We start from the raw sequence: 17537 nt of genomic DNA, 5'->3' as shown, positions 1-17537 counted from the left end.
CCACTCCTCTGTGCCATCCACACAAAGTGCAGAAACACATTGGATGCTGAAAGTTCATGAAACTGCAGCTGTTTTCCAGTGACAGTTTTCCAGCCTTTATGTTCATCAAAACTGCATCGTTCTCACTAACTTTACATTCAATGTGCTATTTTTTGTAAACTAAACCATGCAAATAAGATTCTTTCTATTTCTTTCGTATGTGAGGTCCAGAGTTAAGATGTAATAGAACAAAAAAAGTGCCAATGCCAAAGAGTTTGAAAAATCTCACCTTAATGATATAGAAGGGCACTATGCCCCCAAACTAAATGGCACCAGATAAATAAAATTTTAAAGTTCATTTGTACACTTTTACATTTTAATCTCATTTCTCAATGAGATTTTACATCTAGCTGTGCCTCTGATAAAGATTGTTATCGTAAAAAAAACAATTTATTACTAATTACAGTGATCATCACTTCTGGTAACTTGCCAGCAATAACCCAGAGGCCAACTGAGATCCTGGAAGGAAGCGAACACTTCTGAACAACCAAAATCAGTGTTGCCGAGTAGATAACATTGGAGATACTCGTGTATTTTACACCTGGAGTACTTCCTGTGCTCTCTCTGAGTCTCTGTGACTCTTACCAAAGTCACACTTCTAACAGACTTGATTGTTCTGGTTCCTCTGCATTCATTGCAGGTTCGGGACAGACATGCTGCAGTAAAACCGACCGGCAGCAGCAAGAAATGAACAGTTAGTCCGATAGCAGGACATAGAAAGCTGTAATAAAGACAAAAGAATACTTAAACCTAAACCATAGCAACCTGGGAAGCAGAGGTTTCTGTGGTTTCTGAGGACAACAGTATATGGTAGGCACACTAACGAATTCTTATATGACCCGGAGTCATCAGAAAGAGCTACAGTTTTTTTTAAAGAATGTGGGAAAGATTTTAAAAGATTTCTTTCTGCCGAAACCGGTTTGGCTCAGTGGATAGAGCGTCAGCCTGCGGACTGAAAGGTCCCGGGTTCGATTCCGGTCAAGGGCATGTACCTGGGTTGCGGGCACCTCCCCAGTGGGAGATGTGCAGGAGGCAGCTGATCGATGTTTCTCTCTCATCGATGTTTCTAACTCTCTATCTCTCTCTCTTCCTCTCTGTAAAAAATCAATAAAATATATTTAAAAAAAAATAAAAATAAAAGATTTCTTTCTAAAACTATTAGAATTGGGCATTTATATTTTAAGTGTTATCTATAAAATGAAGACCAGAGCTGTGCATATGTATAAAATCTGCTTTATTGAGATATAACATTTAAAATGTACAGTTCAATGTTTTCAGCATGTCGAGTGCAATCATCGGCACAATTTTATTTTTTAATTCAGTTATTTTTAATTAAAATTGACGTACAGTGTTATATTAATTTTAGGTGTACAACATAGTGTTTCAACATTTATATGCCTTACAAAGTGGCCACTACCATAAGTCCAGCAACCATCCATCCACATATAGTTATAGTTACTAGAGGCCTGATGCACGAAATTCATGTAAGAGTAGGCCTTCTTTCCCCCGCAGCTGCCAGCACTGGCTTCCCTCTGGCACCCAGGCCCCGGGCTTTCCTTGCAGCCCCAGCTGCCAGCACTGGCTTCCCTCTGGCACCCAGGCCCTGGGCTTTCCTTGCAGCCCCGGCTTCATCTGGAAGATCATCCAGTCTAATTAGCATATTACTCTTATTTATAGATTAAGACTCTTCCCTATACCGTACCTTACAACTGTAGAACACTTCGTCACCCCCAAAAACTTACTAGCAGTCATGCTCCTTTCCCCCCTACAACTTCAAAACCTAGGCAACCGCTAATCTTTCTGTCTCCATAGGTTGGCCGATTGTAGACATTTCATATAAATGCAATTTATAATATGTAGTCCTTTGTGGTTGGCTCCTTTCACTTAGCTTAGTGTTTTCAAGGTTCCATCATGTCTAAATTATATCAGTATTTTCTTCCTATGTATTTCCGAATAATATTTCATTGTACGGTGATATCATATGTGACTTACTCATTGCTTGATGGACTTCCACTTTTTGCTATTATGAGTAATGCTTTCATGGACTTTCGCATACCAGTTTTCGTGTGGACATGTGTTTTTAGTTCTCCTGGGTATATACCTAAGAGTGGACTTACAGATACTAAACTAACTTATGTTTAACCTCTTGCAGAACTGCCAGACTGTTTTCCAAAGTGACTGCACTATTTTATTTTCCCACAAGGGGTGTAGGAGGGTTCCACTTTCTCCACATCCTAACCCAACACTTGTTGTTTTCCATTTTTTTAGATTAATGCCATCCTAGTGGGTTTGAAGTGGTATCTTATTGTGGTTTAGATGTGTGTTTCCCTAAAAGCTCTTACGTCTCTCCAACACTGACATCCTGTGATTTTAAATGTTCTTTAGGTTTGAATGTCATCTCCAGTTAAATAAGATCCTTGAATGGCTAGGAAGTGTCAGGTTTTACTTTGTTATAGTTACTGTGCTTATGGGGGAACCTGCATAGAGCTGCCATTGGTAAATATTAAAGGATTGCTTTAATTAAGTAGTGTCCGGCACTAGGACAATGTGAGTTTCACTCAGCAGAGTTTTCCCCGCTTTCCAGACTGTCCTTGATTAACAGTAAGTCCTTGCAGCTAGAATGTAAGTGCCAACAGGGCAGGTGCATTGCCACCTCCCCAACTCCGTGCCACAGTTCCTCGCACTGTCTAGGAACAAATACAGATCTGTTCAGCGAGTCTGTGGATGCATGAGCACGTAGTTGTTCTCGGATTACTTGGCGAGGGTGCTTGTGACCTCTGTATTTCAGTTTGCATTGCAGGTGAGCATTTGGCACATCCTTCCTCCATCCCCACTCAGCTCAACTTTAGAGATTTGCCAGACGTTCACGGTCGAGCTAAAATAAACGAACGAACTCTATTTCCAGTAGACCTGTTGTTCTCCCTGGTGGTGCCGACTAGCAGTGCTGTTCTCTCCATAATTAGCCACTCTCTGGTGTTAAATTGTCAGGAGCATCCCTGAAGTCAATAAGCATGCTCTGGTGGCTTGTCAGGACGGCAAGCTAAACCTCTTGGTGATTTAAACTGGGATTTGTTTAAGCAAGTAATGAGATTACCATCCTGAGCCACCGGGAGGGGCAGTGGATGGTTGGAGGAGCCATTCTGGGTAGAAGCTGTGATCAGCTCTGGTTGCTGAAACCATTTCATTGGAGATAGTCACACAGGTGCACTCATGCCCCTTGGCACATGTCTGCATAGTGAAACCTGTGGAATCTTCTTTAGTCCAGGGACTCTATTTCTGCTGAAGAAGGTGGTGTGATTAAGGTCAGGGCCACGGGGAAGGTTGCTATTCACCTTCCCTTGCCTCTAGATTCTGTAGGACAGGCTGCTGCTTGGTGGGAAAAAGGGATGATGACCATAAATGTCTGCAATTGTTTTTTTTTTCCTGTCTCCTCAGCCTGAGAACATTACTTTGGCATGGGAAACACATTTCATCTGCCGTTCACTTCCTCTCCTTAAGTCCTGGAGCAGAAACATAGGGCTGACTGTAGGGGCAATGGGGAGAAAATGAGCTCGCTGGTCACTAGAGTGACACCCCTCTTTCTACTGGGTGGCAGGGAGAGGCCCCAGGACCTTGGGAAAGTATATTTTATGGAGCTGCTCATGAACTTGAGGAAGAAAACCAAGGAAACGAATTTTTAACGCCAGGGATTTGACATTTTGGATCCTCTCAGCTCCAGCTCCATCTTGCCCTGCTTCCTCCTGGTCCAGCTGCAAGCTAAGAATGCATTTACTGGTGCCACCAGAATGGTGCCCTGCAGGAGTTTTTTATTTATTTATTTTTTCTTTCTCAAATCTTAACCTTGAAAAACCAGAGAAAGTAACAACTTTTATGTTGGTGTTTCTGTCTGTATCAAGACCAACTACATGGTTTGTAAATCAAAGAATGTCTGCCTGCCTGACCTAAATACATGAGTACTGTTCCCAGAACTAACTTCTTTCTTATTCTCTCTCTTTTTTTAAATTTGTTGGGGTACATGTTTCAAATGTACAATTCAATGAAACATCATCTGCACACTGCAGTGTGTGCCCATCAACCCAAGCAAAGTCTCTTTCCATCCCCATTTTCCCCATCTTCGCCCATCTCCACCTACCCTACCCCTCCTTTTCCTCTGGCTATCACCACACTGTTGTCTGTGTCTGGGTGGTGGATGGATGGATGGATATATGGATGGATATATATATATATCTCCTAATCCCTTTACCTTCTTTCATACAGTCCCCTAAACCCCCTCCCTCCCTTCTGACCACTGTCAGTCTGTTCCATGTATTCATGCCTCTGTTTCTACTTTGTCAGTTTATTTTGTTCGTTAGAGTCTTCATAGAAGTGAGGGAGCTAAATTCTTTTTTTAAAAATATATTTTATTGATTTTTTACAGCGAGGAAGGGAGAGGGATAGACTAGAGAGTTAGAAACATCGATGAGAGAGGAACATCAGCTGCCTCCTGCACACCCCCCACTGGGAACATGCCCGCAACCAAGGTACATGCCCTTGACCGGAATCGAACCCGGGACCCTTTGGTCCCCAGGCCGACGCTCTATCCACTGAGCCAAACCGGTCAAGGCATGGGAGCTAAATTCTTTATGGAGGAATGCCCGGTTACCTTTAAAATAGGAGCCACTGGGAGAGAGGAGCGCAATGACAGAATTTAATTAATACGAGATGGATAATAACTGTATCATCCACTCAAAAGCTGTATTTAAAATTGGAAAAGCACCTGCAGTACTCATGTAATAAATTGTCCATAAGTAATTTTATTAACAAGCAATTAGATGTGTTCAAGGCCCTCATGGGAACAGGAATGTCTACCGGGCCATTACTGTGCCTGGCCCTCGGCTGCCAGCCGGAGTCCCTTAAAGTTACTAGCAAGGACAGCTCATTCAAACTCCCGATTACTCACTTTTAATTTGTGGTCCAGCTGCTTCAAATATTCATTTTGATTCCACTGGAACGGTGGTTTTGAACTTGACCAGTGAGAGTTACAGTGGCCCCTCAATGAAAACGTTTTCTTCAGTCGGACTGTTTCAGAATATGCAGGCGTGGCCGGGGACTTGTATTTTAACAATACTAAAAGTAAAGTTGCGTTAAGGAAATACAACAGGAAACAAACCGTAAAGATTCAGTTCAAATTGCAAATGCAAAGTAAACTCTGGTATGGCATCCTGTTTCTTCTAACCTGGGTTTGGTTGTGGAGCAAACTGGAAGAGGCCAGCTTTCATGAGCCCCAGGCACTTTTGCCTTCAGGGACCCCTTCCATAAAAATTAAATAAAAATATTTTACTACTATGTTGGTATAAAGATTAATGCATTGATATGGTATAGTACAATGTTTTGGGGTTTTTTCAGCTGAATTTTTCCCCCTGATTTTTTAAAAGAAATTAAAATATGTTTGTGCTTGTTAAAAAACACCACAGGTCCTAGGCACTGAGCCCATTGTGCTCACAGGTAGTTCGGGACTGCATGGTGAAGGTGAGGAAACCCAGACTTCAGACCTGGTGGCTGATGTGATGATATTTCTTGCCTCAGAAGTCCTGAAAGCAGCCCTCACATTCTTTCTTCTTCTGGAATGTGAGAATCTGATCAGCCCTTTTGTTCCCACCTGTGTGGGTGAGAGGGCGAAGGCTGTGTCAGTGAGAGAAGGGCTATTGCCACACGGGCCTGTGGTCTTTCCGGCAGTGATCCTTTCCTGAAAACATATCCTTGTCCCTTTAAGTGTATTTTGAAATGCTACATTCAACAGAAGGGTTTTTCCCTGACAATAGTATACTAGTATGTAGGTGGATAAATCAGGCCTCTCCCACCCTACATTCCTACCTGAGACCTGGTCATGTCAGCTGCCTAACTGGCTAAACAACTCTGCTCATGGGTGGCAGACTTTCCTTTTCTTCCTTTCTCTTTCTTTCTTTCTTTCTTTCTTTCTTTCTTTCTTTCTTTCTTTCTTTCTTTCTTTCTTTCTTTCTTTCTTTCCTTTCCTTCCTTCCTTCCTTCCTTCCTTCCTTCCTTCCTTCCTTCCTTCTTAAGATTTTAAAATTGATTTATAGAGAGAGTGAGAGAGGAAGAAAAGGGAGAGCAAAACATTGATGTGAGAGTGAAACATTGAGCCTCCTGAATGTCTCCTACCGGGGCTTGAGCATGCAACCAGGAATCAAACCTGAAACCTTTCAGTGCATGGGACCATGCCCAACCAACTGAGCCACAATGGCCAGGCCCCTCCCCCCCCTTTTTTAAAAAACAACAACACAACTTTTATGTTACTTGATTGAAAGCCATCTTATGGTATGTACAATGTTTTATATAGTTGATCTCAGCTTGTTCATACTGAGTTCAGTGAGTTGTATTTGGGTTTTCAATGACTGCTGTTGCCATTGGTTTGTTTTCTTTTAGGATCAAGGTGGGCACTTGAATATAAAATCTTACTTTTAATTCCTTCTCTAGCACTTTTTTCTTGGATTCTTGGTTTTGCATGATTATCCCTACAATGGAACCAGCAGCCTAAGATAAGTCCTCCTACTCCAACATCACATGTTATTCTAATTCTACCTTCTTCTTCCCAGCACCCTGAGGATAAGTACAGACCTCTTGCCCTGCCCCGCCCTTCCTTATCATTCTTTTTAAAAAAATATATTTTATTGATTTTTTTACAGAGAGGAAGGGGAGGGATAGAGAGTCAGAAACATCGATGAGAGAGAAACATCAATCAGCTGCCTCCTGCACACCCCCTACTGGGGATGTGCCCACAGCCAAGGTACATGCCCTTGACTGGAATCGAACCTGGGACCCTTCAATCCGTAGGCCGACGCTCTATCCACTGAGCCAAACCGGTTTTCCTTGTCATTCTTGATGCTTGTGTATAAGGGATAGCAGGCTTGATGTGGGTAGGGTCTTGCCTGAGAAGGGAAGGAAATGGTGAGATGGGAATGCTGGCTTGCTCTTTTCCATGGGCAGGGCCAGAAATCAGCTATTTGCTCATTGAAGCCAAGTTAACACAATTTCTTTTTCTTTTGCCTCATTGCAGAGAAATTTTTTTATTAAGAATTCTAAAATAACTGATTATGAAGATTAAATGTATTGATTGTAAAAATTTGGAAAGCATCACCAGAAAAGCCAGAAGAGAAAAAAAAGTCACCCTAATTCATGATACAGAGATAACGGCTATTAACAATTTGGCCTAAAGTTTCCTGTATTTTCTTTTTAATTTTTATACAAAATTGTAGTCATATGAAGTGTACAATTTAATCACCTGACCTGTTCACTTAATAATACATAATGAACATTTTCACGTCATTAAGTGCCATCCTGCAAAATGGATAATCATTTATTTAACCTTCCCTTTATTTTGGGACAACAAATTAGTTTTCTCATTATTACCAAACCTTTAATGATTTTTTAAGGTAAATTTTTGAATGCATGCATAATTATTTACTTAGTGTAAAGTGGAACTAATGTATTAGGGTATAGCACTCTGGAGCATTTAAATATATATTTTCAAATAGCCCATGGAAAGGCTACACGAGTTTACATTGCCATCAGTACTCTGTTAAGTGCTTGAATCCTTGTACCCTGGCCAACACTGGTATTGCCATGTGACTAAAATTCAAACTAAAGAAATCTGGTATGCATTAATTTGATAGAAACCAAGACTCAAGTTTCTCTGCACTGAGTATTTAATGTTTAGCATATTGGTCTGTGTGCAATAAGTATGGGTTTCCTTACAGTGTTATAGAAACCCTTTTATTACATTTTACATTTACCACCTTTTTTTAAGGTCCTTGTGTTACCAGTGAGATAAAGAGGCCTCAATTCTTGTTTTTTTGAGGGAAAGATTTCAACAAAGAGAGGAAGTGTGAAAAAGCAAAACAAGAATTTCTTGACTGCATTAAAAATATACTTAGGACAAGGAAACAAGGAAGGGCTTAACATAGAAGGAGCAGCTTGAATCCTTGTACCCTGGCCAACACTGGTATTGCCATGTGACTAAAATTCAAACTAAAGAAATCTGGTATGCATTAATTTGATAGAAACCAAGACTCAAGTTTCTCTGCACTGAGTATTTAATGTTTAGCATATTGGTCTGTGTGCAATAAGTATGGGTTTCCTTACAGTGTTATAGAAACCCTTTTATTACATTTTACATTTACCACTTTTTTCAAGGTCCTTGTGTTACCAGTGAGATGAAGAGGCCTCAATTCTTGTCTTCTTGAGGGAAAGATTTCAATGAAGAGAGGAAGTGTGAAAAAGCAAACAAGAATTTCTTGACTGCGTTAAAAATATACTTAGGACAAGGAAACAACGAAGGGCTTAACATAGAAGGAGCAACAGGAGAACCTAGGCTGGGCTGCCTTGGCTCACTGGGAAGTCAGAGAAAAGGAGGCCTTGGAGACAGGTTCGGAGGGTTAGCATGGGACGACCTGCCGCTGCCCATTGCTCCCCTGGTTGCAAGTCTCCTGGGATCCCTTAGAGGTCAGGGGATGTTCTCGATTAACAATCAACAAACAACTCAACTCTTGCAAAACGGGGGATATTGGCTCATGAAACTGAAAATGGACTCTGTAGATACCTAGTGTGACTGATCTTAGGCAAGTCCTTGATCTTTCCAAGCCTTACTTTTCTTAATCTGTAAACAGGATAGTCCAGTTCTTAAAGTTAAATATGGCTATGACTATATTTGCAAAGAATTACATTATACTATCAACCAAAATTAGGCGTAGTGAAGGGAAGGAGAACAACAAATTTTTAAAGAAACATAATTATATCACACAACAGAATCTAAGTTAACAAGGTCGGGTTTTTTGTTTGTTTTTAACTTGTAGCGCTCCTTAGGCGGCTGCAACGTAACTAGCATTTATGTAGTGCAAAAATATCTCTGAAATGCTTTAAAGGTCTTTTTTTCTGTTGGTAACACAATCCTCAGACATCTTTCCCACCTATTAGTGTGCTTGACAAATCTATTTACAAATAGTGGGAAAAGCAATTCAGTCCTGCTACTCCCTACTCAGAAGGAATTATGGCAGAAATAAATGACATCTCGGTGGACCCTCGAGAGGTCTGTTAAACTGTGACAACAGCTGGTTGCTGAGTCACATCAGTGCCCAAAGGAGTTGATCTTGAGCACTCGGTGCCTAATTTATATACAGGAAGAAATATTGGTGTTAGGGGCCTTCACCTCACCAGGAGCACCTCTTAAAGCTTTGTGGCTGGTTGTTCAAGGGGAGGTGGTTTTTCTAATGCCAGGCTCCCTTAGCTCTTTAAAATTGCTTCTTTGGTAGAAAAACTTTTCCTCATTTTTGCTATTTGGAGTTCACTCTGTAACCTTTGAAACTTACTGCAGGAAACATAAGTGCCCCACAGAGACTATTCTAGTGTTCTGAAAAGGTCTTTAAGAAACAGGCTTTGTTTTAAAGCCACTGACTACCAATAAACCCTTTTATTATTTTCACCACAATATTTGGAATACAGATTCATTTCAAGGTTTTAATGACTACCAGATTGCCAGTCTTGGAGGATTGTGTCGAGAGACATTTTTAGACAGAAAAAAATGGAGCAGGACCTACATACCTTTTTGTTAGCGCTCAGCTACCACATGTTTATCAGCGATACTGGCAGTCCCTGCCTGGGTCTGGTCTGCAGGAGAGGAGGGAGGGCTTCAGGGAAAAGAAAGCAGCCAAAGATTCTGATGGAAGATATATTAGTCTGGATCACTCTGCAGTGATGAATAACCTTCAAATATCAGAGGCTTAAAACAGCAAAGGTTTGTCTCATTCACAAAGGTTTGTCCATTGAGAGGTGGCTGAGGGCTCCATTCTGACTCACTATCGCTGTTATAAAATGGCCAGGAGTTACAGCCTGCCCCATGGGCCTGAAGGAAGAGAACAAGAAGTATTTGGCCAGCAGTACTAGGGACTGCCACAGCTTGTGTTTCTGATGGCTAGATATTTGGCTCGCTCTCCCGCCTGAAAGTGAGATACGGTCATCCCCTCCCCAAAGGAAACAACCCTGAAGTCCTTCCCCGTCATAGTGTCTGCATGATGCACAGCAGGCTCTAAATTAGGGGGTGATACAAAGTCATTTTGACATCAGCTCGGATCTAGAAACTTCTGAACTAAAAGAGGCAAGTTACCTGCTTTTCACCACCCCCATACATTGTATATTAATGTATTAATAGTTGGTTGGGCATTGTCTCATGCACCAAAGGGTTGCCAGTTCGATTCCCAGTCAAGGCATATGCCTTGGTTGCAGGCTCGATCCCCGGTAGGGGGCATGTAAGAGGCGGCCGATTGGTGTTTTTCTTCCTCACTCCCTCCCTCTCCTTTCCTCTCTCTCTCTCTCTAAAAAATTAATAAAAATATTTTTTAGAAAAGGAAATAGGCTTCTTAACTATTTCACTGTGCTTTATTTCCATATGCCCAGCGTTCTGTTCTTGGCATCATCCTTATATTCACTGTGTGCCTTTGTGTTGTGCTCCCAGCCTTTCTTTATTGACTTGGTCAGTGATACTTTGAACCTGTCAGGCTCTGGTGGGAAAGCCAAACCTCTAGTTTCTTTCCCCCTGAGCTATTCTAATGGAAAGAATTAACTAAGAAACCATAACCTTAACTGCATGTTTAGTTGGGGACACCTTAACTCTTTCAGAGTGCTAAGAGTAAGTGTGATAGTCATTTTCTTTCTCCCAACCTCACCCTAATGCTAGGTGCTAAGTGAGCTTTTTCACTCAGAGGCTTTCTCAGTTTTATTGAGGCTTTCTCACTTTTATCGTTTACATGTTGGGGAAGAGAAGCAGCTGCTTTTTTTCCAGCCTTACAAGTCTGACTTGATGGATTCTGTTCCCTTTCCTTTTTGTTTGTAAACCAGTTGGTTACTTTTGAGCCCATCTCTTGCTCTTGTTTTGGTTACCCCTTTTAAAATTCAGCCAACAGGCCCTGACCGGTGTGGCCTTAGTTGGTTGGAGTGTCATCCCTTGCACCAAAAGGCGGTGGGTTCGATTCTCGGTCAGGGCACCTACCCAGGTAGCAGGTTTGATCTCAGGTTGGGGTGTGTGCCAGAGGCAACCAGTTGATGTTTCGCCCTCTTCTCTCTTCCTCTCTCTGCAATCAATAAAACAAAAATTAAAGCTGAATGATATTCTAAAAACAAAGAAAGCTCAGCCAACAGTAGCCAATAGTCACCAACACTTGCTACGAATATTTGCCCTTGAACCCTTACACGAGATCTCCTAATTATTTAGGTATATATATCTGCTTTCCAAGTTCTCATACATGATAGTTTTACCAAATGCTTTGCCAGCCTCCAGAATTTGTTTCCTCACTCCCTGATGCCTGCCTCTAGGCCAGTGTCACACTTTTTGTTGTTGTTGAATAGGCCAGGTTCTGTTGCAGTAACAGACAATTCCCATATCTCAGTGGTTTAAAGAACAAATATTTATTTCATGCTCATACTGTCACTGAGGATTGTCTGCATCCTCACTCCAGGACCTAGGCTGACAGATCAGCCACTACCTGGAATACTTCCGATTGCTATGGGAAAGTTCTAGAGGGTCTCATGCCTGGCCTGGAAGCAATGACCTACTCATCAGTTCTCACTTTTAAAGCAGGTTTCCTTCAGCATTATTTTTGAGCTGTATTCATGTTGAAACCTATACATCTAGCTGATTTAACTACTTATCTATAGCACCTGGTTTTATGAGCATTAAGCTTCTATTTTGGACACACCTCACTATGGTAGAAACCATTTTGAATGAGCAGATCAGTTCACTTGTTGCATAAGTCTTCTTGGGCAATTTGAACCTCATCTACTGAACATTCTTGATGAATAGTCTAGAAATTTTTGAAAATGACATCTGGTGTAAGACGGAGGAGTGAAGGATGAAGGCAAACATCCTGTATCTGGACCCACCATCACTTCTGGCAGACATGAAACAGATTCTTATCAGTGGTTCAGCTGAATTTATCTAAACATCTGGGCATCCTGGATTAACGAGCTAGTGAATCATAGTGGTAACTGCGTTGGGAAGTCCGTCCTTCCTCTTCTTTTCTATCTCTTCTGCAGCTTGTGTAGGGGGAGCGTCACTTTAGGGAGACCTTGATATCAGGAAGATAAAATAAAACTACATTTGAAATATGACAGTGTTCTATAAAAGCATTAAAATACGAATACAAAAACCTCCAGTTTTTCATGAAGGTAAACTAATACAGTATTCCAATTCTGTTCCCTTTTGCCTTAACCAAAACTACTGATAAAACATTGGCCTGAATTTTCAGAACCTGACACACTTTTTCTCACACTTTTTGTTGAATTGCCCACAAAAGCTTTGAAATGGCTGAAAAATGAGCTGGAGGTGAAGCAGGAAGAAGAAACCTGGACTCTTAAGTAACATAATGTTTAGGTGCCCCTGTTGCATGTTGAAAAGTGAGACTTTGTGCAGTTGCCTATCCCTACCAAACAAAAGGCCATGTAGCGATGCTTCATCCCAGAAACCCGGTGACAGGCGTGGCTGGATGAAGATGGATTTCTGGTGCAGAACTAGATTATTTTCTGGGTTTCACACTGCTGTTCTGTCCATTCTGTCCTGAGATGGTTCCTAATTCTCATTATCACTGAATACTGAATTCTTCTTCTTCTTCTTCTTTTTTTTTTTTTTACTTCGGTGTGTGCTGAAATTTCTAAGTGTAGAATTTTCTCCATCTCCTCCCCGATCTCTAGCCTCCACCCAAACAACCTGCTCATCTTGCTACCCCCTAAAAATAGTAACAACATTTCTGTGGTCTCATATAATCACAAACATAGGGGTCTTTCTTCTGTCTCTGCTCCTTCCCCTCTCTCACACTCACCTCTTTTTCTTTTCAAACCAGGTAGGATACATACATACATACATACATACATACATATATTATACTTTCTGAATCTTTTGTTTTCTCTAGCAGAAAGGAAGAAAGAAAGGAGATGTAACAGGAGCTGTTCTCCTTAGAATCCCGCCACCATAGGGGTCATTATGTCTGCCCATCACCTCTGATATTCCACATTTTCTCCCCTTCTGCTTCCTATTTATTTAAAGCAGTGGAGTCACGCCTTAGGAAGTCAGTTCATGGAGGCAAAAAGCAAATGCTGTAAAAATTATCATTGAAAAGTGCCCTGGGAGGTACCGTGAGGATTAGCTATCCATATGCCATCTATTGACACACCTAGCACAGCTGGTTTTTCCTCTGGCATCAGAAGAGGCCATTTTTCTTTGGCTAAAGTTCTGATAAAATATTTAGCATTTGGGAGCCATGCTATATGCAAAATACGTATTTTTTAAGTATTGGAACTGCACCCATCTTGGTGAGATTTCGAGCCCTGAGCAGCACATGAGTATTGAGACTGGCTTAGGGAACTGCAGATCCTGTTTCTCAGCTCAGAGTCAATCCCGATGCAGACTCTAATTGAGTGGGCACCATTTAAATTGTGAATTTCTCCTTGCCTGTCTTTTCTTTTGGTGCATATATTTGAAATCAAGTAAACGGAATGTTAAATGCACATGCAGATGTGGCACCATAGCATTTCATGACTGAAGATTAAAAAATCATTTATTTGCATGCATAGAATTCAGTGGCACTGTCTTTCTGTCCTAGCATTCCCATGGTTTGGCATGGATATCGGCGGAACCCTGGTTAAATTGGTCTACTTTGAGCCAAAGGATATTACAGCTGAAGAGGAACAAGAGGAAGTGGAGAACCTGAAGAGCATCAGGAAGTATTTGACTTCCAACGTTGCTTATGGGAAAACCGGGATCCGAGATGTCCACCTGGAATTAAAAAACTTGACCATGTGTGGACGCAAAGGGAACCTGCATTTCATCCGCTTCCCCAGCTGTGCCATGCACATGTTCATTCAGATGGGCAGCGAAAAGAACTTCTCCAGCCTTCATACCACCCTCTGTGCCACGGGAGGCGGGGCTTTCAAGTTCGAAGAGGACTTCAGAATGGTAAGTGGGTTTGTCCTTGTTAAAACAGCCGAACCACCTCTTAGAGAAAGAAAGAAAACCTCTGATATGTTCATAATCATGGCATCTCATACCAAAGGACTAGACGACTACTAACTAGCCTTGGGAGTTTGAACAAGTGCACTTCACCTCTCTGTGCCTCAGTTTCCTCATCTATTGAATAGTTACTACCTCATAGGGTTGTTACATGGAGGATCAGATGAGGTAATATGTACCTGGCACTTCATTAATGCTCAAAAAAATGTGTTGTCATTCTCAACTTTTGTTATAATTAGTGCTGCACAGTATGCTAAAGACAATATGATATAAAACTCCCTCTCGAGTTTTCCTCAGACACTTACTACACAATTTCTTGAAAAGCATAATCACTGAGTCAGTTTTATAGGTATGTAGACTGTGGCCCACAGGAAAGGTTCTCTAGAAATCTTACAATCTAGAAATCTTACTAAAAATTATCACTTCTGTCTACCCATTTGCACTGTCTTTTTGTTTATGAATGCCATTCAAAAGTTTTGCTCACAAACAAAAAATGAAATCTTTGATAGGTGAGTTCCTTTATTAATGAACACTTTGTAGGAGGTGCTACATAATAAGAATAGTGCCGTATCCTGACTGGAGGTACATTCCAACTCGGTGTTGCTCATTTAGATTTGACAAATTTAGCTCAGTGGAATATGACTGAATGACATGGAGCCCAAACTTTGCCTTTATTTAGCAATCCCTTAACACCTAAATGTTCCCATTTGCCCATCTTTACAGTCAAGGTAATCTTTGTACTGTCCAGCCTCATCTCACAGGGAATAAAGTGAGAAGAAAATGAATAATAGGTGGAGAAAAGAAAGGAAACGAGACTAACAGAAGTGATGGAACATAGGAGAAGGAAGGGTTGGGAGATTTGGGGATTAGTCCTGCCAGAAAGTTGAAAATATAGTGAGGGTAAGATGTAAAATACAGAGAGGTAAGCCTAGAGTACAGATCACTGGCATTTTGTCATGGACGTAATGGACATGTGCTGCTGAGGCAAGCACTGCCGTGGAACTAATATAATCCTGTCTTGTCATAAAGTCTATCATTAATGAATGAATTAATGAGGCAGTGCGTTACTCATGGTATTAAGCCATAATGAAAACTGCATTAGTATTGTCAAAGGTAACATCGTTTATCTCATTGATTGTTCTAAATCAGCGGTTCTCAACCTGTGGGTCGCGACCCCTTTGGCGATCGAATGACCCTTTTACAGGGGTCGCCTAAGACCATCCTGCATATCAGATATTTACATTACGATTCTTAACAGTGGCAAAATTACAGTTATGAAGTAGCAACGAAAATAATTTTATGGTTGGGGTCACAACATGAGAAACTGTATTTGAAGGGCCAGAAGGTTGAGAACCACTGTATCTAAATAGTGTCTAGAAGAGCTGGCAATGGAGTCCTACCATAGTATCCTGAGATTAATTATCTTCAGGTTTTGGCTTTTTTCTTTTGTGTCCCCTTTCCCTACCCAGCAGTAGAATTAAGAGTTTCTAGGAGTGCCCCCTTAATAAGAGGTGGGGCATCACCAAAATTCTGATTCAGGCGAAAGGAATGCTGACCCAACCCTATTGCTGTCAAGCTCACCAGTTTTCTCACTATTTGTCCTTCTTCCCTGGAGAGCCTGAAATGAACCAAGGTGACCTGGAGCGTTTATGCAACATCCATCAATGCCTCCATCTCTCCTCTGGGGTAATGTGTGTTCTAGGAGGAAGTTACTCAATGGTTGTAGGCTGTGAGCAAGTGTGTTTCTCAAGATTCTGAACTGGGAAAGGTCACAACTCATTACAACCAAGGTGAAGCCTGCAGGCAAGCTGTTGGTGCCTAAGGGAGCAGGGTTATGTGCCAGCCATGTGCCACTTAACGACGGGAAATGTTCTGAGAAACTTCATTGCTATGCAAACATAGAGTACACGTACACAAATCTACAGGCTATAGCCTACCACCATACAATATAATAACATATTGCTCCTAGGCTACAAGCCTGTATGCATGTTACTGTACAAAACAGCATGAGATTAAAACAAGCACAAAAGAAAATGACACAATCACGAGATGTGGTAAGCACCAGACGCATGAGGCTGCTGCTGGCGTAACATGGCATACTGTTTTACAGCAAACTTATTGTTTGTTTATTTATTTTTAAAATCTTTACTGTTTAAAGCATTACATAAGTCTCCTTTTCCCCCCATTGACCTCTCCCTAACCGCCCCCAGCATATGCCCTCACCCCACTCCTGTCTGTGTCCATTGGTTATGCTCATATGCATGCATACGAGCAACCAAGTCCTTTGGTTGATCTCTTACTCCCGCCTTCCCTCATAGGTTGGACAGTCTGTTCGATGCTTCTATGACTCTGGTTCTATTTTTGTTCATCAGTTTATGTTGTTCATTAAACTTATTATTTTTTGGTTTTTTAAAATACATTTTTTATTGATTTCAGAGAGGAAAGGAGAGGGAGAGAGAAATAGAAACTTCTATGATGAGAGAGAATCATTGATCAGCTAACTCCTGCACGCCCCCTACTGGGGATTGAACCCGCAACGTGGGCATGTACCCTTGACCAGAATCAAACCTGGGACCCTTCAGTCCACAGGCTGACACTCTATTCACTGAGCCAAACCAGGTAGGGCCAGATAGATGTTTTTAAAGATCTCAGTAATTAGGTCTCACTAAAGATGTTCAGCAGACCCTGAATAATTAGCAGTTATGTCTGATGACTATATCCTGTTCATATATGGTAAATGTACTTAAAGTTCATATTCTTCATCCAATTTAGAAGGAATAAGAAAGAGCTATAAACCACGAGACAATATTAAATTAGACCTCAGTGTAGAATATTTAGTACAATGTGTAGAGGAGATGTTTGTTTGTTGCTAGCACTTACTTTGAAATGATTTTGAGGGGAAAGTTGAGATAGTAGTGTTTGCTTTGCTTAGATTATTTGCCCTAACAGGTTTTCCTTTTTCCCTAGCATAGTTTCAGGATGTCCAGCTAGACAGATTGTGTCTCTGTCCATGTTTGTGATGTTGTCTCTGGACATGGCTATCGATATTGTTGACAGACTTCTGATTAATTTTTAAACAGCTTAACCTATGATCCCAAGACTGACTGATGAAATTTCTACTTTTCCATTTGGGTGATCCAGGAAGTGATAACTTTCCTGTTTCAATTTAACAAATGTTTATTGCGTGTCTATTATGGACAGGCCTTTGATCATGGTGCTCAGGGGCATCCACTGAACCAGAAAACAAACCAGAATGTGACAGATGCTCTGAGCGTCATTCTCAGGAATCCAGGACTGAGAGAGTAGCATTTGCACTGCTATGTCTCACTATAATCTTAGGTCTCCAGATGGATGTTTTTTTAAAAATATATATATTGATTTCAGAGAGAAGGGAGAGGGAGAGAGAGAAACATCAATGATGAGAGAATCATTGATCAGCTGCCTCCTG

At 41.2% G+C, this 17537-nt stretch overlaps 1 protein-coding gene across 1 annotated transcript in view; it reads left to right on the top strand.

Annotated features, from left to right (window-relative positions):
- Nucleotides 1-17537, top strand: part of PANK1 (pantothenate kinase 1) — a 48632-nt gene that overhangs the window by 12010 nt on the left and 19085 nt on the right. Inside the window, exon 2 of the mRNA XM_005875949.2 lies at nt 13683-14035. Coding sequence (XP_005876011.1) covers nt 13683-14035 — 353 coding nt within the window. The remainder of the gene's footprint in view (nt 1-13682; nt 14036-17537) is intronic.

Source organism: Myotis brandtii, unplaced genomic scaffold, assembly GCF_000412655.1.
Source record: "Myotis brandtii unplaced genomic scaffold, ASM41265v1 scaffold475, whole genome shotgun sequence".
NCBI classification, from domain to species: Eukaryota; Metazoa; Chordata; class Mammalia; order Chiroptera; family Vespertilionidae; genus Myotis; species Myotis brandtii.
This window is presented reverse-complemented; position numbering and strand designations above follow the sequence as displayed.